This window comes from Armigeres subalbatus, chromosome 2 (genome assembly GCF_024139115.2).
Source record: "Armigeres subalbatus isolate Guangzhou_Male chromosome 2, GZ_Asu_2, whole genome shotgun sequence".
NCBI classification, from domain to species: Eukaryota; Metazoa; Arthropoda; class Insecta; order Diptera; family Culicidae; genus Armigeres; species Armigeres subalbatus.
Window position 1 is genome coordinate 4,749,222 of NC_085140.1, and position 27,344 is coordinate 4,776,565.

A 27,344-nucleotide genomic window follows, 5' to 3' on the forward strand; every position below is an offset into this window, starting at 1 on the left:
TCATTTGTCACACATTCATAGGAAAATAACAAGAATTGTATTGTTTTTCTTGGTCATGTTAAGGTGATTATACAATCAAGCCATGTGGTGAATTTCAAATTCACCACACGGTTTTCTACTCCTAATATCAAAAGTTAAAATCTAGCGTAATAATTTTCGTACAATGCTGAAATTAAAGTCGATTGTTTAGCATGAGTAAGCAAACCATGTACGGATGTTTCATCCCCGTCTCGTCTCAATCCGTGCTCTTGAAAAATCACTAGAAAAAGCACGTGGTTTCCAAGATGGCCGATTTGTGGCTTTGTTGTATAACCACCTTAATGGAACATATTTCCCTATTAATTGTCAAATTTTAGCTTACCCGGGTAGAACCCGAGATATTGATAACAAAACATGATATTAACTTGTTTGAAATAAGAGTAAAAATAACAAGCGAAAATAACAAAAATTTGCACCGAAATATTATAAAAATATCAGATTTTGCTATTCACAAGAACAAACTAATAGCTCAAGGTATTGATAAGTTCTTGTTAATGGCAAAACTTCTTTATGTTTCTCATTGTCTTGGGCTGAAAGTCTCGCTAATAAAGACAAAAAAAAATCTCTTTGTCTTTTTGGACCAAACCATCGATTCGTAAACGTACTTATTGAACTAAACATATTCTGCAGAACATCTGCTAGAACTAAGAATGCATCTACCCACCAGAAGATGCATCGTTTGTTTTGATCTCTCTGCTGGGCACCCATCTTTCCCTCTACGGGTTTTCATCAGCAACCCACCCCTTATTTTCCATTTTCCACTTTCTCCAGGGCCTGGAACTTACCAAGGTGGATAAAAACGGGAAGTGTTGTACGGACACCTAGTCCGGGTCACAACCAGATGTACCCATATGAAAATATACGAAATTGTTAGCAATGAACTGGTCTCGTAAAATAATGAGGCTTGATACGTCGCATGCCATTATTAGATTCGGATCGATATGTGGCCACTTCCCCCAGCGCACCATATCCGAGGCATGTTCTCATTGACACAGACAGAAAACATTATGCGAAATTGCCACCATTGAACTGATGTTGAAAAATCATGAAGTTTGATCCGGGGCATTTCCAGATGGACACAGACAGAAAATAGTTCACGAATCTGCTAGCAATAAACTGGTATTGAAAGATCAATTGATACGTCGCATGACTTTGTTTGATTCGGACCGATAAGTGGCCACTTCCTTCAGGGCACCATATTCATATTTCACCAGGCGCTTCCAAAGTGGCCTGATAATCACAGGGAATCTATTGAATCATTCTGCAGTACGTAGTATAACATCTATTATTGAATTTGTGTTCTACAATCATTAAATTGCTGAGAAAAGATTTTTTCTACAAAAAATCTATTGCTCTAACGGAATCCGGAATATCTCCGAAAGCATGTGAAGCATGACCGAGAACAAAAACTATATGAATTTCTGGATCCAACGATACCAGGAGCATTGAAATCGGTGGGCAATTGACCAAGTTAGAGTAGATTGAAGGCAACAAAATAGGTCGGTCGGTAAAGGTTAAACAAATGCTTGATTTCTAATTTATTCTTCGCTTTTCAACCAACACCCGGCCAACACCTGAAAAATAGGCAATTCACCTTTGATTGCACCGTACAATCAATTAGTAATCATCGCCAACATTTGACACAGACGCTTGAATTTGAATTTTGTTTCTAGTTGACATAACAAGTCAATTCAAGTCTCTTATCTAAGTGCTAACAAAAAGTTGTTTGAAATTCCTTCTAAATTTAGTCAAACACTGCACAGGTTGAAGAAATAAGCCCGCGACGTCTCTTATTTGCTGATAAAAGACACCGATTGCCCGAATTGGATATAAGGCGATGTCCGCTAAACAGACGGAAGAAAATATTGGAGTATCAAGAAGTGCTGTGTTTCGATGTTTGTATTTGTTTTGAAAATTTGCTAAAATATTTTGAGAAATCTTTCTCGGGGTTTCTGGGTGAGCTCTATAATTTTGTATTCTATTTTAGTTTTGACAATATCTAGGGGAAATGTTCCGATCTCCATCTCACTGTACATATATCCATCGCATCGCCAAACAAAGAAATACGGCACCAAATTCGTCGCTTCTTTTTGTCAGCTGTTGAAAAAAATCACAAAAATAATAAACAAACCAAATTCCTTTCCATTGCTTTGTTTTTGATGGGATGGAAATAGGAGCTATGTGATGAAGTGGCGAACCGTTCCCCTATTTGCTTATCATTAAAAGATTTTGGTACAACAGATGGCTCCAAAATGTTCTGACCGGCGATGTCCGAAACCCTTTGAACCTGCAACAATCATCGATTGAGGTAAAAGTTTCTTTTCCATTTGTAAATGGAAAACCGGTTTTCACCCAACCTAACATAAAATCGCACCAGCATTTTGCTCATGGAGCTAACATGTTTCTATGTGCAATGTGTAAAGTGCATACTCCGATACCATCAATAATGAAAGTTTCGTTCAGCTGTTCGTGTATTGAAACACTCGAAAACATGCCCAGGTGCGTGCGGACGTTTGTACCAGATGCTTCTCGGATGGATTGAGCTCCCATCAGTGGCCGACGTGAAGACATTGTTTATCGTAGCTGGGCCAAAAACTACGAGGAAACTGGAGAAATGGCATCAAAGAATAAAAACAAGTCAAGCCGAAAACAAAAACCGGCTTAGCGCGAGGGTTTCCTTTTTCAAGGTCCTTCGTATGGCGGATGCTTGTACGACACACATGTGATGTATCGTGCATACCGCCGTTTTGGTCCAGTTCTGAAGTATGTAGATCGGTTCAAGCTGTCAGGGTCATGGGCAAGGATCCTTACCGATTAAGGATTATTTGCATATGCTTATATTGCCAGCCAAAGTCAGTTATATTTACACTTGTATTTTAGGCTCTAGATTGAAATATTATAATATCTGCATTTTTTTATTTTCTGCCGTTAGTATTGAAAAATTAATTAATATCAATGAATATAGGGGAACGGTTCGGCACTTCATCCCATAGCTCCTATTTCCATCCCATCAAAAACGAAGCAATGAAAATGAATTTGGTTTGTTTCTTACTTTTGTGATTTTTTTCACCAATGGGCACGCGTGTTAGCAAAAAGAAGCGACGAGATTGGTGCTGTATTTCTTTGTTTTGCGATGAGATGAATATATGTTCAGTGAGATGGAAAACGGAACAGTTCCCCTACGTATTCCATGTTCCGTTTGTATTAAAGTTTTGTTCCAATTGCAAATCAAATCTCGTTTTGGATGGACTTCCTCAGGATTTTATTTGCCTTGGTATTTCTTGTATGTATTTCTTCTTGGTATCATGGTATTTCTTATATGTGAGCTGTAGCTCACCACAATTGTCTATGTTGCTTTTGTGCGATCAATCTTAACGTACTTCTCTTTAAATAATTAGATGAGTGTTTTACTACTGCGTGAAGTTAAACGCTATTACAATTATATGGACATGCTAATATCAACTTCGAAACATAGACGTACATGTTCATGATAGAATTAAATAAAGAAGTGGATTTGAAAGCGACTGAAGGGAAATTTTGGTGACGATATAAAGGAAGGTCATGAGATTCTCTATGTCTGCCGTATCCTAACACAACTATCAAATCTGTACTTTGGCCTCTAATACTAGCATGAACATCATCTAGTTTCAGAAGATGATATTTGCATTTCCATTTGTATCTCATTTGTATCTCAATGTTGTTTTCGCTAGCCTTAGCTGATATATCGTCTTTTACAACGTTATTAAAATAAATAACAATTGGCGATATATTGCATTATCAATCAATTGGAAATAAAATAGAACAAGGCTCTGACGACAGCGAGAAGCTATGACAAAGAGCACTAATTGACACCTCGAGTTCTGCGAGCACAAAACGATGCCTGTCGCCTCAGATGCGTCGTGGTTGCCTTTTCGTTATCTATCCCTCCGACTCGATACCAACTCTGCACCACGGTAGCAAATTTATCGGATTGTTTACCCATTTGTAATCGATTTTCTCACCCGCTGGCCGCTAGATAAACTTTCGTTACATATAGTGCTACTCCAGTAAAAAAAAGCAGTTTATAGACAGACGACATTGTGGCGTCTACACTCGATATGTGAAAATGAACACAAACATGACTAACAGAATAGAACTGGTCCCGACATTATGAAAATATCCACTGTATTTAGCATGTCCCACAACGTGACCAAGTCATAATGATGGTTGCGTTGCTTTGTTTCAAACTAAAACTCTGGTTCCCAACGAAGCATACACCGGGAGTTCCTGGAATGTAGAAACAAGCAAAAATGAATCGACACCACGAAAAAGATAGCCCATACTCACTAGCATAGCATTTGTCGTTCACTCACCTGTAATGACAATTAAAAGTGACTCACTCAGTGAACCTTGGTTGCCTCTTGGCGAATACAGATATAAAAATGTGTAGATACGCATATCTTTAGAGAATTTATCTGATAAGTTAACAAGGAAGTAATTCCATTGAAAAACTCACAAAACTAAATAGAACATGTCACTGAAGTCAGATGGTAGACATGTGACCAGTGGATTTGTTAGTCCTATTGATATTATACAATATTTTGAGCTTTCGAATTGACTTAAGCAGTCATTCGATGCTATTCGTTTATGCAATAATTATGTGTATAGCAGGGGAATTTATTTCATCCAGGCAACATTATTTTTGTCATTAGATTTTAAATATAAGGTTATTCATGTTAGCATGAAGTATCAACAAATATGATGCTTTATTCCTTAATTTCGAGATGAAATGAATTTGTTTCAGTAACATGAAAAATTAAGCATTAATCATCTAATAACAAGGGATTTTTTTTTCAATTTTTAAATTTGCCTGATTACTGATATGATAATTGTAGGTAGGATAATAGTAGGTGCCTATTTTTTTTTCAAATCATAAAATTTCTTATCCAGAGACTGTGAACTCGACGCTCGGTCCGATTTTTGTGTGGAAAATAATTGTTGGGCGTCGTACATAATTTTTCTTGCTACACAAGGTACATATTCAGGCAATGACTGGCTGGGGAAATGCTTGCAAAACTTCCCAAGTTCCATTAGAAGCGTAAGCATGAAAAAAGGGAAATATTATATTCAGGCTGTTTTCCAGATTTTACAAAATTCATGTACACCCGATTCTTTTTTACACGGGGGATGCGTTCCGTGTAAAAAAAGTTTTCAGTTCAAAATTTGAAAATCCGTGTAAAAAAAGTTTTATGATTTCTCGACGAATCATGCAAAATGGAGCATCTTTGCAAAAATTTTGTATGGGATTTTTTTTACACGGCCGTGTAAAAAAAATCCGTGTAAGAACAGAATCGGGTGTATTTGTCCTATCTGTGCTATTTGTTTCCTATTTCCCTTACCATCGCGAGGTTAGTTCTCACTAACTATAACCTGCGAAAATCGCTGATAAATATCGCGGCTATCGTGCGACCGTGACGAAAGCGCAAGCAACCAAGAGATAAGCAGGATCGTTGATTATGATTAGGCTGGGCATTTTTCAGCTTGTCACACTGCCGTGTTTATTTCAACCAAAAAAAATGAGAATTTGAAGAAGCCTGTTCTATTTACCTCTTGAATGATGAATCCTATTGCTTTAGTTCGAATCGATGATTGGTTAGGTGAGTAGTTGCCTAGATCAGCACATGCTAGCATTTTGACTACGTCTTTATTTTCGCCACGAATATGGAGTACATTCCAGAATTTGGAAAATGAGGCCGTCACGAAAAAATAATAGGTTTTGGAGTCGATTATTTTTACAACGAATTTCCATGATTTTGTCATCAATCGTTCCTACAATCAGTCAATTATCGCATAATTTCAACAGTACCGTCAACTGGGGGGAAGATGATCATTTTTAAGAAAAAACATGCAATAACAATGTGTGTTTACATTTTAAATCGAAACAAATATTTTCAAAACATGTACTGCTATCAGGGTAGAAATATTTCACAGTCAATGCAGTGAAAAACATGGATCTCAGTATAATCTGCAGTCGCCTTCATCGCCGCCGTGGTGAGTGCGACTGGGTGCAGTCGAAAAATCATTTCCAACACCGACCTTTCAATTTCGCATTCAGCCACTCACAAGTCACTCTGACATGCTGCTCAGTTCGCTCCTTACCGTATGACTGTGAGTGGCCCATTTAAACGCGTGGTGAATTTTTTCAATTTGCTGGGTGAATGTGTACATTTTGCTGTGGTAAATTTCATCTTCGCGGCGCGGTGGGTGATGTGAGTTCTGTTGTTTACTTTTCTGCCTCTCCGGGAATGTGAGGTTGATTTCAAAGCAGGAAGAAAATAAAAACATGATATAAAAAAACATCACCTTCATCCAGTGCTGCCGAATATTTACAACCCTGACCTGACTGCTATACGGTGCAATAATCAACAACTTTAGTTTTCTGAAATGCGTTCGCATTTATTAAAATAAATTAAATTATCACACATTTTCTGAATAATCTGGTTTGGGGTGAAGTTGATCAAGACAGCTCTACTAAAACCATTATGACCTAGTAGTCAAAATACACTAGGTTATCTGTATGCATGTTGAATTTACTACTTAAAGAAGTCTAAGAAGCCAATATTTGAAACGAAAATAGCGTCATTTATGACTATCCCTCTCTTTCTTCCACAAATACATTTTCATGATTATAATCGAAAAACTCGGATTTCTACCTAGCGGTAACATTACTTGAACGGAGAATATTGTTGACTACCGTTTCATAAAAAAATTGGCGCTTTTGACTGACACATCAAATGATCATCTTCACCTCAATGATCATCTTCCCCCCAGTTGACGGTACTTTCTAACTCAGGAATTCATGATCGAAAATGTTTTGGCCTTGAAAAGTTGATTTATAGGCTAGGTAACATGGGAGAAGTGTTTCAGTATGTTAAGCTCCATATTTTTGGATTTTTTTTTTATGATTAATCCCCCTAAAAGTGAGAGGTGGCATTACGGAATTCATTGGATAATGGTCTTTAACGCACGCACCCATAAAATCTGTCAAAAATTCGTTTGTGTACTTATTTTATCAAAGAATATTTCAACGCTAAACAAATCAACAAATGGCTGCTTTTGCAATTTGAATACGGTATAAAGTAATAAAGAGCTAGTAGTTTTGAGTAGAAGATCAATCAAACGCGGATTTAACAATCATAAACCGATTTAACAATCATAAACGGAAACCATTTAACAATCTTTATGTACTTTCTGTCATCGACACCCTTATCGCTCATTGTCTTCCCTGACTTCGAAAAACATCAAACATCATTGTCATGTGATGAAACTGAGGCTATTCCTATGTTTGTCACCTATCGCTCACCAACAGACGTGGTTCTAATTTCAATAATCCTCAATTCTGTACTCTATACTCATTTTAACAAATTACATTCGCGAAGAAAAAGATTATAGTTGACATGAATCGCAAATAACTTCACGATTTTCACATCACACTTGGAACTTCTTTGGTGCATATTTCCCAAATTTAATATATTGCTACCAGATTCACATTTGATTTGACTGATAATAATACTACCTACTACCTAATGAATTTTATTTTGAACTTTTTTACAATAGGGAATGCAAAAATAGTGACTTTAGTGACCCTTTGTCCGAAAAATAGTGACTTTTGGATGCAAATAGTGACTTTTTAGTGACTTGACTCAAAGTAGTGACCAAGTCACCAAAAAGTGACTCGCTACTAGGCCTGACTCAATGGTTAATCCTTCTATATCGAGTACGGGGATTAAATTTATGAATCAACCAACTAATAAAAAAAACTACAACAAGGAGACAGTCTTTTGATCGGCTATAGGAACTGTGACTACGTAGATTCAACTAGAACCCGTCACTTGTAATATCAGTGTACTCAACATCAAATTTACAATATTGACTACATGTCTACTTTGTTGTACGAGAAAGGCAAAACAAGTAATTCAGTTGTAATGCGCTCGAGTAATGAACGTGGCTGACGGGAATAGGGGGTACTGCCCAAATGGTTCTCTACCCTATGTGCACAGTTTTCGCACTGGAAAGGTCGGTAAAGAAAGAAAGTTGAGTTTTGCCAAAAGCTATTGATCTGTATCAAAGAAATCGAAAGATTCGGTGCTAATTTGTTCAAAACAGTTTTTTTGTTGTTTTCTCAAAATTGTGCAAAATAAATATATGTACTTTCAATTGAATCATTTTATATCATTCTTTGGCTGTTATTCAGAAAACTCGAGCTCATATTAAACATCAAATGTTGTTGTAATTATCAAGATAGTTTTGTGACACAACTTGTAACTCACTACCCGTTTACGTGATGCCGAGTAGATACCTTATCATGGTGTGTTACTTTATATGAAGTATCATGGTCACTAGAGTGATTCAAATTTTGACTTTTTTGCTCCTGATGCTTGAACGATTGCATTTCCCATTTTAATAATTCTCCTACATTTTTAGCAAATTTGATTGTGCACACGTCATTTAAAGTTTGTATGCAAATTACTGTGAAAACTGACCCTTATGTGAAGGAACGTTATATGAGGTGGCCTATAAACTATTTAAGTATAATCAATACATTGACTACACAGAAAACTTATCAAGCTGAAAGGCAATTGACGTTATGAAGTGATTTGTCGTTTGGAAGCAATGTTATGAAGAAAACAAATCTGCTCATTATTGATATTGATAATATTCTTGTAAGTGTTAAATTAAATTTCCCACGATTCAGTTTTTCCCTAATAACTTTTATTGCAAGAATCAAATCGTTTTGCAAAAAAGACGACCTGTTTCCTTTGTGTCGTTGTACTCATAGGAGCTTGAAGGGAGGCGTTGGGGAACGGTTTTCTATAAAAGTTACTGTTTTCATAGTAATTTTCACACAAACTTCAAACCGCGCGTGCTCACTCATATTACATCTAAATTAGCTAAAAATTTAGGAGGATTATTGAAATGAAAAATGCAATCATGTGGTTTAAGCATCGGAGGGAAAAAAGTCAAAATTTGAATCACTGTAATGGTCACATTGCTAGCTTCTGGCTGATCCAACGAATACCATCCTCAATATCCAACTCTGTGCAGTGCAGAGTCCAACTCTGTGCATGAGAGTGCAGCAGTCACTGACCTCCTGATTCCATCCTCTCCCTTCATACACTAAAGATAGGCGTGGCCAGTAGCAATAATCCCTATGCTTTTGCTGTTTTTGCCTTTTCTTGATTTCTGATAGAATTCTAGATAAGGATTTCAAAAATAATACACAAGTTTGCAATCTAGGAATTATACCGTAACAATGCTAATGCAACTTGTAGCTCTATACTCAGTTCAAAACTTCATACAAAAGTCACTATTTGATCACTTTTTCTGCAATAGAAAGTCACTATTTGGTCACTTTTTCGTCATCGTTGGTCACTAAAGTCACTATTTTGAACGGCATTCATCAGTACCAGCCCTGATTGAGTTAAAAAGGTAACGAATTATGAAAAAACAAGGGAGATCATAGTGCAAAAATGATGGGAATAATAACGTATTACGTTAAGAGCAACTGTAGTTTTTTTTTTGCGCAAATCGTTGGAAGTCAGGTAGGTTACAACCCACGCTAACGATATATATTTGCCACTCTTTCTCATTAAACCAAATGGTGGTTAAAGTAGAAAACAACACACGGTAGGTGGGGATGTTCCGTATGATTGATTTACATCGATACGTCGTCGCTGATTTTCTGATATCGTATGCCGGAAAGCGCTACTGTGTACGGACGGAACCCATCTGCCGGATCGGTAGTATTGTTATGAATGACAACAGAGAATCAGCTACAAGGCAGTAGGCACTCACTAGTTGCGGCAGAAATTGAATGTTAATTTTACTCCCTCCTTTCGGTACCAGCAATACGGAGCTTGTGTGCATACATAGCTCGGGTGAGGGTCTCCATGTCTGCAGGATAGACGGAGGTAAAGCAAACCGTACAAAAATTTACATTCGGTAGGTATGCCACCCATTGAAGGCTTCATCTTTGGTTAGATCTTCCGTTCAATCGACTGTCTGCTAGTCTATTTGATATGCAGTACACAAAAGTGCAGTGCGGATTCATTTCACGAGACTACAGATGCCAGACAGTCCAACAATGTGGAACAGCAATGGATCGGCAACGTAACTTCAGACAAATTTAGATAACTAAGTATGAGGTATTATACATATCATATGGTATTAGATTTTTTGTTTGTTTAATTTATTCGTCGATTGCTCATTTCACAAACTTCTTCTTCTTCTTCTTCTTATTGGCATTACATCCCCACACTGGGACAGAGCCGCCTCGCAGCTTAGTGTTCATTAAGCACTTCCACAGTTATTAACTGCGAGGTTTCTAAGCCAGGTTACCATTTTTGCATTCGTATATCATGAGGCTAGCACGATGATACTTTTATGCCCAGGGAAGTCGAGACAATTTCCAATCCGAAAATTTCCTAGACCGACGCCGGGAACCGAATCCAGCCACCCTCAGCATGGTCTTGCTTTGTAGCCGCGCGTCTTACCGCACGGCTAAGGAGGGCCCCATCATTTCACAAACTACAAAGATACAATGTACCCATCATTGCTATAAGTTGGATTAATTTCTAGAGACATAACAATACCATTATATATTAACATTTTACCAGAACATCTGCGACATTCCAAACTATCATCAAGTTCAGATCTTGATATCTTCTTCTTCTATATACATAAAAATGAATTTCTGTCTGTCTGAACCTTATGGACTCCGAAACTACGGAACCGATCGGCATGAAAATTTGTATGCAGAGGTTTTTGGGGCCGGGGAAGGTTCTTAAGATGGTTCGAGACCCCTCCCTCCTTTGGAAAGGAGGGCTCCCATACAAGTGAAATATCAATTTCTGCATAACTCGAAAACATTAACATTAAGCGCAGAGAATAAATAAATTTCAGGCGACACGAAGTTCGTCGGGTCTGCTAGTTCTAAATAATCTTCGATTGCCATCATGCAGAACGCGAATTATTGATTATTCCATCTTAATTCGTATTTGTCCAGAATGGCTGCAATGGCACAAACATTAAATCTGTTCAAATTTTAAAAAGTTTTTTTTAAATCGACCGGTCAACTGGTATTCACAATTCTTATGCTAAGAATGACTTCTGGTAAAAATTTCAGCGATCAAATACTTGTACGAAAAATTAGCACTAGAAGTCTATCTAAGCATAAGAATTGTGAATACCGGTCAGGTCGATTTATGGAAACCTTTGAAATTTCAACAGATCTAACGCAAATACCAAGAAAAAGCAACTATTTTCATCGTGATAGTTTTCCGTGACTATTTTTATCGTGATAGTTTTCCGCTTAGCATTAAATCATATTGCAGAAATGATCATTTGCTCTTCGCATTTTCTGAACTAATTCGTGCTTTAGAAAGAGAATTTATAATATACTACGTCGTTTGTTGGGCATAATAAACGTGACTAAAGAACAGCCTAAGTAACAAAGAAGGCAGAATTATGCCTCCATGCCAATCAGCATTATGCCGATAATGATCTACCTTGATCGCCTTAGCCTAAAGGTAGCTTTTATTTATAAGTATAAAATACCTTCGGTTGTACGACAAAATATCGAAGGTCAATAAGTCGATAAAGATAATTAGGAAAAAAACGGTCAAGTGCACTAAAGTTGGAGATTTTTTTTTCTTCTTTCGATTCTTTCGAGTTTTGCACATTAATATTCGTATTTCACCTTATATTATTTCATTCTAGATGTTTCCTTCTGTTGAACATATGGTGTTCTTCGGAAGTTATTCATTTTAATCATTATTGACCTTTTAAGTGTTAGTATTGCCTTTAGCCTTTTTCAAACATGGTTTGACATGAGTTATTTAGGTCAAATCAACACTTTCATCAAGGGGATTATAGAATTATAATATTTTCATACTTTCGACCGTGTGTCCCAGTCATGTATTTGCGACCTGGTGACCAGGAGTAGTAATCCTCATGCTTTTGTGAATTTTGTCCTAGATTGAAATCAAGGACTACATCAATCTTGTTTTCTGATTGTAATCTACAAAGGAGATTTCAAAAGAAAAATCTGAGTTACTCGTCACTAGTGTCCAATCTACGAAGTACCCCGTAACTATGCTACGCTAAAACCAACGAACGCCATCTTCAAAAACTACCAATCATTGGTAAATGAAGCCTCACAAATGATTTGCGTTGTTTTAACCTCAGTTTTCTCTATTTGTTATTTATCTTACATGACTGGGCATACACATTTATATGAGCAACATTATGTGCAACTTGCACTCCGACAAAAACTGTATCATAGAGAAATAGTATTACTTTGCAAACTGAGGGTACATTATTTAACTTTCGCCATTTGTGGCAAATATTGAACAACATTCGAATCGAACCGTTTCCTGCATTACAACAAATAATCAATCCGATAGTATCATGGTATTGATTGATTTAAGAAAGAAGGCATGGATTTTTCATATAATGTCTGTTATTACTTGCTACCCTTTTTCGTCAAAGAAGGGGTAAATGTTGATTTTTTTTAAATTTCACACCTTTTATGTAAAAAATGGGTAATATGTCATGTCAGATGAGGTCGATAAACGTTTCAAGGATTTAGCCATGGTAATGCGAAAAGCGAAAGGTCAAGTGTTTGGAACCACGTGAAACGGGTTCACGTTGAATACTTGACGCACATGCAGAATATAAGTATTGTTTCTAATTGTAGATGGATTATCCACAGGTTTGGCTTACGTATGATTAGTGTAATTCTCAAGGCCAATGCTTGTGACCAGAGACGTTGGTTATATTTAGAAATAGGCGAGGACTAAAAACTAAAAACGTCAATTGTGATGCAACAAAGTGCATTCGACAGAAAGTACTGTTATTGTTCCCTATTAAACTTGGGACAGATTAGAACCTGGATTGGTAAGGATACTGTGACGGTTCTCAATCTTATAGTTTCTCCGTTTCCATATCCTCCCTATCAAGAACAAAGGAATGAAAGGCAGTTTTATTTGTTTCTTATTTTTGTGATTATTTCAGCAGTCAATCTCAGACTAAGCGCCTTATTTATTGTACGGCGGTTATTTACTGAGGAACTGTCAGTGCTCCGTAGTTACCTACCGAAAAGATCTCTCTGTAAGGGTTGAAACACGTAGCAGGAAAGTTGAAAAGTTGTAGACTTAAATGAGACTAATTCGTCTTATGACAAGTATACGTTTATGATATTTATTACCTTTCGTTACCTAAACGCACCATTGAAAATCAATATCAGTTATTTACTCCCCGTAGTATCATTGGATAACTGTATAGTGTGTGAACCTGAATAATAAACAACCTGTACTGTACAACACGCTAATTAGATTACAACTTGCGTAATGCAAAACCGCTTGCGGAATGTAACCGCACACCATCCATCAGTCAGTTCACTTTCGTACTTCCGATATAGGAGAGGAAAGAAAGCTGCCAAACAAAAATACAGTCATCTTGTGCCGGTCTGGTTTTGTCTGCTTGATCCACGGTCTCGAATTGTGTCGCAAATCGAGAGCAGATATCGCGATTGAGAGAGGTGTAGTACATCCCAATTGTCGTTCAAACAGGTGCCGTTTGCGGTTTATAAGCTTGCAATTAGTTCATTGAAGATCGAAGAAAAAAGGTTCATTCCTGTGAGTAACAATATAGCAGTTTCGTTTTTTATTTTCTGTAGCAAAAATCTTTGTGTTAAAAATATCTGCATTTTTTCGTAGCTTATCTCAATGCAGACTATACTTAACAAAGCATAAACAAAGTTCCCAAAGGAAACAGAAAACTGGTGTGCTCGATAACAGAGGTGATAATGATAGCAACGTTCTGAATAAAATGTTTATTCGGACAAGTTGTTTGGAGGTTGTCTGGGCTATCTTATCTTCGATGAAGCGATAAGTGGATGGCAAAGCTCGTGGATTTATGCGATTTCACTCAAGCACTGTGACAAGACTGTCAGTTTATCGAAACACATACAATTTACCACGGTAAACAGAGAGTAGGAACAGCATCTCATAGAACAACGGGAAACTTGCTTACCGTGTGCGGTGCACTATGATGATCGTCGACCTTGTCTAGGCCATTTACATTCACACATGTTTCATGGGAACCATAGCTGGTGTTAGGTGAGCTACCTGTTGCCGGTACAACTAAACATTTTCTACAATTACTCGGCTGCTTCGTTGTCAGTTTTATATTACCAGAACAACTTACGGCAAATGATCAATAAAATTCATTAAAAAAAAACGTATTCTTCTTCACTCGAAATTCTGTACTGAAACCTTTCCATTCTGATAAATAATGTGATCGTCGAAAACCGTTAGTTAGAGCGTCGCATATATTTGAAAAAAAGTATTCTGGTGTTATTCCATACCCTTAGGACAAATACAGTAAACATCAAATAAGTTAAATTCGGATTATTTTATTTAGCGAGGCTTTTTTTAATCTTTCGTTTATTTTGGAGGCTCAATTGCCGTGAAGCGTTACGGAGCCGAAATCAAGTTTAACAATAATTATAACAATAATAATTATTCATTTAGCGAGGCTGTTCTTTAAAATAAGCAAAAACATGAAAGAAACGTAAATATTTGATTACTTTTCAGCATAACTATGCGGTAACGTTAGTACATAATGTGAATTTTGTTATTTGAGAATTATGTAGTTATTATATTATATAGCCTACAAAGATCTATCGATTTTATAATAGTACTAATTATACACATGATTAAAAACCAGATAAACTCATTTCACTCCTTTCTTTCTCTCTTCAATTGCAGCTCGACACGTTTTACTTTCCGCTGAATTTAGAGCGTACCTCTGTATGTTGTCAATTTCTCGATAGGAGCCGTAAACAGTGTAACAAAACCAATTGAGCTGAGGATAAGTGTTTGTACTGAGATATATTGCAGAACCGTAAGTTCTAGTGTACAACGGTGTGACCATGTGTGAGTGTTCTGAATAATTCTAAAAAAAATAGCGCAGTGAGTGTGACCCAAAATCGCTTTGGACACGAAAATTCTAAACATCCTCTGATAAATCTCCACCACATTAATTACAATTGGCAGCAGCTAAAAACTTAATCAGAAAATTTGCTATCGTTTCGTGTTGCCGGCTCATTTTTTTTTTCTCGCGGTACGACACTGCCATCACTATCGACAGCAGCACCCTAGGTATCACCATCGATAACAACAGCAACAACTGATCACTAGAGAGCCACTCACCACTTTTACGTCATCAGTAGCAGTCGTTTAGAACAGCGCAATCATTACTCCACGAGTAAGTTTTGATTTTTTTTACTAGTAGAACCAAAAATTTCCTTTTTGCTTATTTTGCAGCTTGCATTCTTTACATGTTATTGTAAAAAACATTCATTCATACATCAAATACGCTTATACTAGTAACGCAGTTTTATATAGATTTCATCAAATGTTCAAAAACGAACCAACAAGGCTTTTATTTTACATATATTTAGTTCATATTAAACATGAACAGAGGGAAATATTTGTTATTGTACGACAAAAAACAGTTGTAGAATAACAAAGGACTCGGAAGTTCGAGACTAATTGTATATGAACCGTTTGTCCTAAATGAGCAGCTGAGGAAAGGGTAGGAAAGTTGGTATTAAAATCAGAACAAAGTGTCGACTACGTAGAAAAAAAAACTATGGAAAGTCGGGAATTATTTATTGCCCTGCTTCAATGTCCAGCTAGGTTCCAGTCTAATGCTTGTTCATAGATTTCTTTTCCGCCCTTACGTGAGGGGTGGCCGACAAAGCCCTACTTCCGTTAATTGCTATCGATCTCAACTAACGGAGCTGAGCTGCATATTTGCCCATGACTTTGATTATATACGCCAAAATCATACAAAAAACCTGCGTATCAAATCACTTAATGAATAGGCTTTCGAAAGAATTCCTGAGGAATTAACGAAGGCATCCCTTACTTTAAACACTATTCCATACACTTTGTTTATTTTTCGCCCGTTGCAAAATCCAAACCAACTATTTGACGTGCCAATGAAATAGGTCTCAATTTATTTTTTATTTTTAGTTTTTTCATCAAATTTGCATGGTAGGCAATCATTCAATGTTGAATAAGCATAATGATTATAAAAAATCGATGGAAGACCCGTTTTAATTTTTGGAATATGGTCGTTTGAAATTGCTCCGCAATTATAGCAATTATAGAAATGCGTGGTACGGGGCAAGTTGAAACAACGACTTAAAACGACACCTTCGCAATTAAAAGTGATTTTTTGATCCGTAAATCCATTCGGAGAACATAAATTTATAGAAAAATATATTAAGCTCTTTTAGTGGAATGTATTAAACCGTCTAAGACGAATTAAGTACTGTCCATTTAATTCCACTAGTTAATTTTCGTTATCTTTGCAGATACGTATTTCGACCACAACTGTGTGGTCGTCTTCAGTCTTGTACTGTCGAGTCAAGTACAAGACACTGAAGACGACCACACAGTTGTGGTCGAAATACGTATCTGCAAAGATAACGAAAATTAACTAGTGGAATTAAATGGACAGTACTTAATTCGTCCTATAAATTTATAATAAAAGTCCAAACTTCTGAAAATAAATTTAATAAATTTCCGCCCATCCCGTGAAGGCAACCTTCCTACAATCTTTCATAAAAAATAGGATGTAAAGGAATCATGGTTAAACTGCATGGTCTAGTTTTGAGATTCTTAATCTACTTCTCCTGGAGAAGTAGTGGAGAGTGGTCCCTGAAAATTACGTTTGTGACTTTGTTGTATACTGACCTTATTCGCATAAGAGTCCCATGTCAGTTTTCTCTGACTTGAGTAATTTGCCGTTGAATTTTTCATACTTTTTTTTACATGGAGAAATACAAAAAAAAATCTAAAGATTGAAAAACAAAATTTGACATTATACAGTGTTGACCCGATTTTCTTACTCACTGATTTTATCTACCCCCGATTTTATCACGCTTTCAACCCGATTTTGCCACCAAAAAAATTGAAAATTTAAGTCGTTCTTTTTATTTCCGTAAATAATACCGCAAACAATAACGACTTTCACAGACTCGAATAACATTTTAAAGAGTCTTTAATAAATGAAAAAGATAAAATAAATAACGACTTTAATGAAATAAATTTTACCGCCTGTGGTTTATTATGAATGACTTCTTAGTACCTGTGAAGGATTCTGTAAGCATGTTCAACAAAAAATAACGGATACTGTGCACGCATTTTGCCTTTCCAAACACAAACTGATTTATTTGTGAAATGAATTTAAAAAATCGAAAATAAGAAAATTCCGATTTGGTCACCCCAAATATCCCCAAGGGGTGATGAAATAGGGATATTACTGTATTCTTTATTTGTATATATTGATATGGAAAAATTGAATGGGCCATATTTTAATTATTTTTTTTCGTGTAAAAGAGTATCAAAATCTGGAATGTGACTTTTATGAGAGTAAATATCAAGATGAGAAAACACAAGTGGGATTTGATTTTCAAATTTCTAGAACAAAGCCTACTATGTTATCAGTTTTTTTAAACAAGAGACAATGTTGAGCTAATTTCTGAAAGAAAATCAAAACCGTCAAAAATTTACATGGGGCACTTATGCGAATCCTGGCAGTATAGTCACCTTTACCACCTCTTGCATTTTAAGTCTCACTGAGTACATATATTTTGTTTTAAATACGGCAAAAAAAGGTTATGCCTGTATATTAGGGTGGCTCAAATAAGTATGGGAAAATCTTTGTTAAATTTTTGTGATGGGCCGCCCTCTTATTCGGTTCTATTTGATGCCCTGATGCTCTGGACAAAATTTCAGCCAAATCGGTCAACGTTTGGCCAGTGCTAAACTCGTTGGAAGTTTTTATGGAAAAATGTATGCAGAAACATCCAAAAACAGTAAATTGCAGCTGGACTACACAACTTACGATGAAGAACTATGATACTCATTCAGATCTTGGAGAATTTAATACAGAATGTTATGCAGAAAACCGCGAGAAGATTCGAGTTTGCCCGGCTAAGTTATAAGCATTTCTCTGCAGTGGGGTTTGAGCAAATTTCGTTTCTTTTACCTTTGAAAAGAAATAAATTCACCCCTACAACACTCCAGTAAAATGCTAATATCTTTGCGTAATAAACTCTAATCTTCTCGCGGTTTTCAGCATAACATTCTGTATTTTATTTTAAAAGAACTGAATGAGTGTCATGGTTCTTGATCGTAAATTGTGCCGTCCAACTGCAAATCACTGTTTTTGGATGTTTCTGTATACATTTTTTCATATAAACTTCCAACGAGTTTCGCACTGCCCAAACGTTGACCGATTTGGCTGAAATTTTGTCCAGAGCATCAGGGCATCAAATAGAATTGAATAAGAGGGCGGCCCATCAAAAAATTGAAAAGTGTTTTTGAGCCACCCTTATCAGAGTATAGCGCAGTGTTTCAACTTGCCCCGATATGTGGGGCAAGTTGAAACAATGCATATAAAAAATGATTTCAGTATACACAATATTTATAAAAAAAAGTTTGGTAAGGTTGCTTATTTTTTATGCATAATCTTTGGCCCGAACTAGCAAACACCGCAAACGGATTCAAAATTTATCAAAGGGTGATTTTTTTACAGCACTTCAAAGTTCAACTTTGAAAAAATCGTTTCAACTTGCCCGGTGTACCTTAGTACAATTGAAAATCAATCTAATCGTTAGAAATCCCTCCACTGTAGATCGTTGTTCGATCTAAGGGCAATAAAAAACGTTTTGCCATTTTCAATGAGTTCCTGAAAAAAAACTAGGATTTTATTCGTGAAATCAATTGCTTCGTAAACTCTTGTGGCAATTCCCTCGGAAATTCTTCAGGAATGTATTTAGAAAAATATAAAATTACTAAGAATTTTTTAAGCAATTTCTGGAGAAACTTCTGAACGAGTTTCTGGATAAATCTTCAAAGGAATTTCTAGATGACTTTTCAAAGCAAACAATAATGAGTGTGCTTAGGAATATTTACGTGATTTCCTAAACTATTGCTGGAGGAGTTTCCCAGAAGAGTCCCCAAAGGAATCCCCTGGAGGAATATCAAAATGGATTTCAGGAGGAATATCTGAAAGAATTCTTTAAGGACAAGCATCTCGGAATCCAATAGGAACTCCGAATAGATTTTCCAAAAGATTTCTTAGAGGAATTTTTACAACGAATTTCCGAAATTTTTATAAAGGTATTTTGCTAGGTTCAAAGGAATTCCTGGAAGCCGCTTAAAGAAATTTTATAGGAATTTCCGAAGAAGTTACTTGAGGATTTTTTTTTTTCAATATAGTTTTCAATATAGAATATCTGAGGAAATCTCCAAAGTATTTTACAAAGGTATTTCGAGGGATTTTCTCGGCAAATGTTTGATGGGGCCCTGAAAGGAATTTCTGAATGCAATCTTGGAAAGTTCGAAGGAATTGCTGATTCCGAAGGAATTCCTGATAGAAATTCCGAAGCAATGAATCGCCTGGATACGGCAGTGGCTGTTAGGAAACCAACTACTGTATATGATTCATTCTTAGAATTACCACTTTGTGAATGAATTCTTAGAATTGTCGCACACACACTATCACTCCAACATTGCTTACAAAATGCCGTCGAAACAAGAAGTAGCGCGGGGCGGATTATAAATTTTTCAAGTAAACAAAGATCATGGGAAAAGTACACGGTCGAACATTTTAGGTGTGAATTTTTTTTTTCGAAAACTGTCATTTTGGTCTACTGAGGCGATTGTTAGGTAAAGTGACCAGACGTCCCGGATTATGCGGGATAGTCCCAGATTCAGCCTACTTGTCCTGCATTGCTAGGCGTCCCGCATTCCATGATGAATCTATTAAGTTTGGAGAATCTATAGAATCCGTAGGAAATTGGATGTCCAGAAAATCTGTAACAGATTTGAATATTTTTAGAAGAACAAGATTTAACAGATTTTGCTTAGTTAGCAGTTAGTTAGTTAGTTAGAAGTGGTTCTATTTTCAGAAGGCGGTACGGTGGCAGGTTCATCGGTCGAATCTAACGAAAATTCTTCAAATTGTTGCTATTCAGGTGATCCGACTGGCATGGAATGGGCTCCATATGCCAGTATTCGACTCTAAAACTTACCGAACAGTAGAGGGTTCTGAGACATAATGCAGCCCATTTGTCGATTGGCTCTGGGGATGATGTTATTGTAGTAACTCATTGTCCGGAGAGGATATAGTCGAAGATGATCGGCTTGTTCTTATACTGGTATGAATGATGTTGCATTTTTCGACAGTGACTTACTTACTTATGGATCCTGTACACCTCCGGTGGTACAAAGGGCCGACTTGAAAGATCTCCATCCTGAGCGTTTCTCGGCTATCGCTTTAACCTGTTGTCAGGTTAGATTTCGGTCGACTTATTTTATTTCTTTATTGAGGCTTCGCCGCCATGAATCTCTGGGTCTGCCTCTGCTGCGATGTCCCGCTGGGTTCCAGTCTAATGCTTGTTTACAGATTTTGTTTCCGCCCCTACGTAGAGTGTGGCCGACCTAACCCCACTTCCGATCCCGAAGTTCTGTTGCTATCGGCCTCTGGTGACAACGACGATGGAGCTCGTTGTTTGAGAGCCAGTTGTGAGGCTACCAGGCCCGAATTATATACCGCAGGCATCTGTACACACCATTTCGCTGGCGTATAACAGCACAGATTTCACGTTAGAGTTGAAAGTTCGTATTTTGGTGCGTTCACTTATCTGCCTGTTTTTCCAGGCAAAGGCAGCCCTTGCTTTCTTGATCCGTGCGCCTATGTCGATCTTGGCACCGTCGTCTAAAGCCGTTTGGCTACCAAGATTTTGGAAGCTTTCGACATTCTCCAGTGGTTGTCCGGCTACTGTGAAATTGGAAGGAGTCACCGTGTTTACATCCAACGATTTGGTTTTGTTGACGTTGATGACTAAACCTGCAGAAGAGGAGCGCTCGGCAAGGTCGTTGAGCTTACTCTGCATATCAAAGCGCCGTTGCGTGAGGAGTGCAACGTCATCAGCCAATTCGAAATCGTTTAGGTGCTCCATGGTTATAGGCTGCCATAACAGCCCGCGGTTTGGTTCACGGCCAATCGTCAAATGCCTCGCCAGTTATCGCATACAGTCAGGTCACCCTTTTTGGGAACCTTCACTAAGATACCTTACATCCAGTCGACTGGGAAAGTTGCGGTGTCCCAGATGTTACGAAATAAACGATGCAGTAGTTGAGCGGATGTCATGGGGTCAGCTTTGAGCATCTCGGCTGATATGCGATCGACCCCTGGGGCTTTATTTGATTTCATGCTTTGGATGGCTGTTTGAATCTCTAGCAGTGATGGAGCTTCGGTATTGACGCGTGTTATATGACGGATCCTAGGCAGATCATGCCGAGATGGTGATGGCCTCCCAAGCAGGGTTGTGTTGAATCATTCTCACACGATAATGATTGGAGTTATCATTTGATAACATCTCAGGTGTGAAAAGTAGGCGAGTTTTCCTTGGCGATGACTTTTCAAATTTTGGAATCAATTGATAATAAACACAAAATTATCAATTAAATTTAAACCTTTCCAATACAAATTTAATGTCAACAATGAAATTCATTCTGATGCTTGGCATTGTGTTTTATTGTTAGGTAGAGAAATAAGTTCAAAAAGTAACGGTAAGTGCTTAAATCGAGATACAATTGTCGAACGATTCTCACTCGCTAGCGAGTTTTTATCAATTGATAATTTGGATTTGTGATCGCATGAGAGTGTTGCTCATCCTCGATTATTTGAAAATTTGATTTTTCCCATGCCTGTTCCCATGTAACATTTTAAGTTTTATAACGATCTTGAAGACTATTATCTACTCTATAAGAGTGTAATAAAACCATCAAAAAGCCAAAATGTTTCTAGGGCTGGCTGGCACTTGAAGAAGTTGTTCGAAGTGCTCGAACCAGCGTTTCAGCTGGTCAGTTGGGTCGGTCAATAACTGATCATTCGCGTCTTTCACAGGCATCGTTGCATTCATCTTCGCCCCGCTTAAGCGTCGTGAGATATCGTAGAGGAGGCGAATGTCCCCGGTTGCGGCGGTTCTCTCTCCTTCGTCGACAATCGACGCGGATTGCGGTCTAGTTGTTTCCTATTGAAAATTGGTTCGATCGGCCATTGCCTTCCAGAGTTATTCAAAAATATTGTTTTTTGTCAAGGGTCCCCCTTGGAAAAAAAAATGTTTACAGAAACCGCTGCAAACTCATTATTTATTTTATTCAGACTAAGGCCGAAGTAGCCTGTGCGGTATACAAGAGTGTTCTCCATTCGGCTCGGTCCATGGCTACACGTCGCCAACCACGCAGTCTACGGAGGGTCCGCAAGTCATCTTCCACCTGATCGATCCACCTTGCCCGCTGCGCACCTCGCCTTCTTGTGCCCGTCGGATCGTTGTCGAGAACCATTTTCACCGGGTTACTGTCCGACATTCTGGCTACGTGCCCGGCCCATCACAGTCGTCCGATTTTCGCGGTGTGAACGATGGATGGTTCTCCCAACAGCTGATGCAATTCGTGGTTCATTCGCCTCCTCCACGTACCGTCCGCCATATGCACCCACCATAGATGGTACGCAGCACTTTCCTTTCGAAAATTCCAAGTGCGCGTTGGTCCTCCACGAGCATCGTCCAGGTCTCGTGTCCGTAGAGGACTACCGGTCTAATGAGCGTTTTGTAGATTGTCAGTTTGGTACGGCGGCGAACTCTATTCGATCGGAGCGTCTTGCGGAGTCCAAAGTACGTACGATTTCCAGCCACTATGCGTCTCCGAATTTCTCTGCTGGTGTCATTTTCGGCAGTCACCAGTGAGCCCAAGTACACAAATTCTTCTACCACCTCGATTTCGTCACCACCGATGCAAACTCGCGGTGGGTGGCTCACATTGTCTTCTCTTGAACCTCTTCCTATCATGTACTTCGTCTTCGACGTGTTGATGACTAGTCCGATCCGCTTAGCTTCCCTCTTCAGTCTGATGTAGGCTTCTTCCATCTTCTCAAAGTTACGTGCCATAATATCTATGTCGTCGGCAAAACCAAATAGCTGGACGGACTTATTGAAAATTGTACCACTCGTGTTAATCCCTGCTCTTCGTATTACCCCTTCCAAAGCGATGTTGAATAGCAAACACGAAAGATCATCACCTTGCCGTAACCCTCTGCGGGTTTCGAAGGGACTCGAGAATGCCCCTGAAACTCGAACTACGCACATCACCCGATCCATCGTCGCTTTGATCAACCGTGTCAGTTTATCCGGAAAACCGTGTTCGTGCATTAGCTGCCATAGCTGGTCCCGATCGATTGTATCATATGCGGCTTTGAAGTCGATGAATAGATGATGTGTGGGCACGTTGTATTCGCGGCATTTCTGCAGTACTTGGCGAATGGCGAACACCTGGTCCGTGGTGGAGCGTTCGCCCATAAAACCCGCCTGGTACTACCCCACGAACTCCCTTGCAATTGGTGCTAGTCGACGGCATAAAATTTGGGAGAGTACCTTGTAGGCGGCGTTCAGCAATGTGATTGCGCGGTAGTTGCTACAATCCAGCTTATCGCCCTTTTTGTAGATGGGACACACGACACCTTCCATCCACTCCTGCGGCAAAACTTCCTCCTCCCAAATCTTGGTAATGACCCAGTGCAGCGCTCTAGCCAGTGCCTCACCACCGTGTTTAAATAGCTCTCCTGGTAGTTGGTCAACCCCAGAGGCTTTGTTGTTCTTCAGCCGGCCAATCTCCTCCTGGATTTCCTGGAGATCCGGAGCCGGTAGAATTATGTCCTGCGCGCGTTCTCCCAGGTCCATCACCATACCGCCATCTTCGTCTGCCACATCGCCATTCAGGTGTTCTTCGTAGTGCTGCCGTCACCTCTGGAGCACCTCACGCTTGTTCGTAAGAAGGTCCTTACACATATCAGGCTGTGGTACGTGGCCCTTACGTGAACGGCTTAACTTCTCACAGAACTTTTGTGTGTTATTAGCGCGGTACAGATGCTCCGTCTCTTCGCGGTCTCGATCTTCCTGCTGGCGCTTTTTCCTCCGGAAAATCGAGTTTTGTCTGTTACCCGCCCGTTTATATCGTACCTCGTTCGCCCTCGTGCGGTGTTGAAGCAATCTCGCCCATGCTGCATTCAACTCTTCCACTAACTGCTCAAATTCGCCGTCATACCAGTCGTTTCTCTGATCCGGGGGCACCGTGCCAAGTGCAGCGGTTGCGGTGCTACCAATGGCGGATCGAATATCTCTCCAGCCATCTTCAAGAGACGCTGCGCCTAGCTGCTCTTCCGTTAGAAGTGCCACTTCCAGCTGCTGCGTGTATCCTTGGCCTAGGCTACCGTCTTGTAGCCGCCCGACTTCGACGCGTGTTGTACACCGTCGAGAGTTTTGAGCGCAGCCGTACTGCAACGAGGTAGTGGTCGGATTCAATATTCGCACTGCGGTGAGTACGGACGTTCGTGATCCTTCTCCGACGATTTACCGTCGTATAGAACGTGATCGATTTGGTTTTCCGTTTCTTGGTTAGGTGATCTCCATATGGCCTTGTGGATATTTTTGCGGGGAAAGAAGGTGCTTCTGACTACCATTCCGCTGGAGGCTGCAAAGTTTATGTATCGTTGGCCGTTGTTATTTGGTACGGTATGCAGACTATCCGGTCCGATGACCGGTCTATACATTTCCTCCCCTACTACCTGAGCATTAATGTCGCCGATGCGATTTTGACGTCCCGCTGTGGGCATCCATCGTATGTCTGCTCCAGCTGTGCATAGAACGCTTCTTTCTCGTCGTCGGGTCTCCCTTCGTGTGGGCAGTGCACGTTGATGATGCTATAGTTGAAGAAACGGCCTTTAATACTCAGCTTGCACATCCTTGCGTTGATTGGCTGCCACCCAATCACGCGTTGGCGCATCTTACCCAGCACTATGAAGCCGGTTCCCAGCTCGTTGGTGGTGCCACAGCTTTGGTAGAAGGTAGCCGCTCGATGCCCGCTTTTCCACACTTTCTGTCCTGTCCAGCAAATCTCCTGCAGCGCCACGACGTCGAAGTTGCGAGGATGTAATTCATCGTAGATCATCCTGTCGCAACCTGCGAAACCTAGCGTCTTGCAATTCCATGTTCCAAGCTTCCAATCGTGATCCTGTATTCGTCGCCTAGGTCTTTGCCGATTATATCGAGTCGCATTATCTCTTATATTGTTCGTAATGATTGGTTTTCCGCCGCCTAGGCTTATTGGGCCTGCGCAAACCTCCTGTCTCGTCGGAGGGCCGTCGTGTCAGGGCTGTTTAGCGTCCCACCTAACACCAGGACTTGGGCTTGTGCGCTTTGAGCGGCACACGGTCGCTTTGGTGGGGCCTACTTGCGGATACATGCAGCTTTTTATAGAGGTTCAACAGGGTCCACTGTCAAACCCCACCACATCCTTGGCAAGCCCCACAACTCGCAGATGGCCTGGGGAGGGATCGTCAAGCCCTTGGACATAGTCCCTGCTGCCCGCAATGTACTCAGATTTCCGCAAATAGACATAAATTGAAGGAAAAAGTAAAATCTATTCCCCTAAAATGGTTTTTTCATTTCTATAACTGAGAGATTTATTCCACGTTTAGGGAAGGGCTGTCACAGTGTGCGAAAGTTCATGCGTCGGAAACAATCCATCTACATTGTAGATTAGACTGGCCCAGGAAACAAAAGTTGTCGAATTCTACGGGGCAGTCGCTCAAAATTCAATCGCTTGTTGCATAACTGCCGTAATCTGACAAAGTGATTTACAAAAATGGTGTTGACGAGTAGTACTCATCGTACTCTTTAACAGAAAAATGGAAAACATGTATGCTGTAAAATGGCGCATACGTGGATTTCCGCCAACATGCATAGGAAAATACACCTCCGTCCCTCATTCGATCTGGAAATAGGTTCTGATTCCTCGATTGAGCTCAGAATCGCAAAAAAGGGCAGTTGGTATGTTACAGAACAATTTCACAGAAGATTGTATGATGATTAATTGAACTTTTATATAGTTTCCGGCTGATTCGATTCGATTAATAAAGCCAAAAATACACAATCTAGCAATCATTTATTACGGGGATAAGGAAATCAAAGCATTTTTTTGAAAAAATCTTTTTACGCGATTTTTTACGCTGGTTTTGTTATTTAGGTAATTTAGTGAGCCCAAGTTCACAAATTCACACAGTTTACTTAGTATTATACGAGAAAGGCAAAAATGTGTACATTCAAAAGAATTCCCGTCGCAATTTCGCAAAATTTCCCATAGAAGTTTCGATAACATTTCTCAGGGAAACTCAGACAAATTTACCTTGCTAATTCTAAAGAATTTTCTGGCAAAAAATTGACCATTTTTCGTGGATTGTTAGAAGAAAATTCGGGTAAATTGATGAAATAATATGACAGTGGTAATATTGAAGATTTTTTCGGTAAAATTCTAAAGAATTGCTCGATAAAATTTAGAAGCTTTCTACAGCATGGTTCAGGAATATTTTTCCCGTGGGAATTCAAGAGTTTCCCCCAATTTAGAAAAAAAAATTAATATAATTTTCCGGGAAATTTTAGGAAAAAATCACTTAAAAATTCAAAGCATTTTCATGCGTAAATTTAGCAGAATTTCTTGAAAAAAATTCAGTAAACTGCTTCGAAACGATTTACGCACGATGTCATCGAAAGCCTGAAGCAAAGGTGTTTATTCTCTTCAAAGAGCTTATGTTCTAAATATGATATTATGGTTCAATTTTTGAAGAAGCAGTTTACACGCTGATTCTCTTCCCTTCCACTTCAAATTGAAGCTTGGTAGATAGAATTTATCGTCACTAAAATTTCCCTCCGCTGGCTTCCGTATCCACTTCTATATAAAAAATGTTATGTCTGCCTTATCGGACCCATCAAATCTATACTTTCGTCTCTAATTTAACCATGGAAATATACATCTGCATTGAAATGATGATTTTAGCATTTCCATATAATGAGCTTCCCAAACCTTTGGGTATGCGACCCACCTAGCAAAATTCTATATGTTTCGCGACCCACCTATAGGTATATATGAAAAAATTCATTTTACCAAGTAGTATTAAGCATTAATTGAATCAGAATGTCATCTGTTACGGCTTCTTCCACATAAAAAATATTCACGTTACCTTACATGTACAAATGCAAAAAATGACGAACATGGTATTGTTTGTCAAAATGTTAGCGTTTTTATTTTACTTCATTAAGGGGACAGCTTTTATACATAAATGTT

General features: G+C 38.8%; 1 protein-coding gene across 8 annotated transcripts in view; it reads left to right on the forward strand.

Annotated features, from left to right (window-relative positions):
* LOC134217538 (epsin-1) overlaps positions 1-27,344 on the forward strand; it is a 57,386-nt gene that overhangs the window by 13,594 nt on the left and 16,448 nt on the right. For 7 of the 8 annotated variants that reach the window (XR_009981083.1, XM_062696301.1, XM_062696303.1 and 4 more), the window contains one exon: positions 14,850-15,348. Coding sequence is in view for 7 of the 8 variants with exons in the window: in XM_062696301.1 (XP_062552285.1) it covers position 15,348 (1 nt within the window). In the remaining variant the exon portion in view is untranslated. Of the gene's footprint in view, positions 1-13,529; positions 13,716-14,849; positions 15,349-27,344 lie in introns of those variants that run through there. The other variant, XM_062696305.1, reaches the window with a different exon arrangement.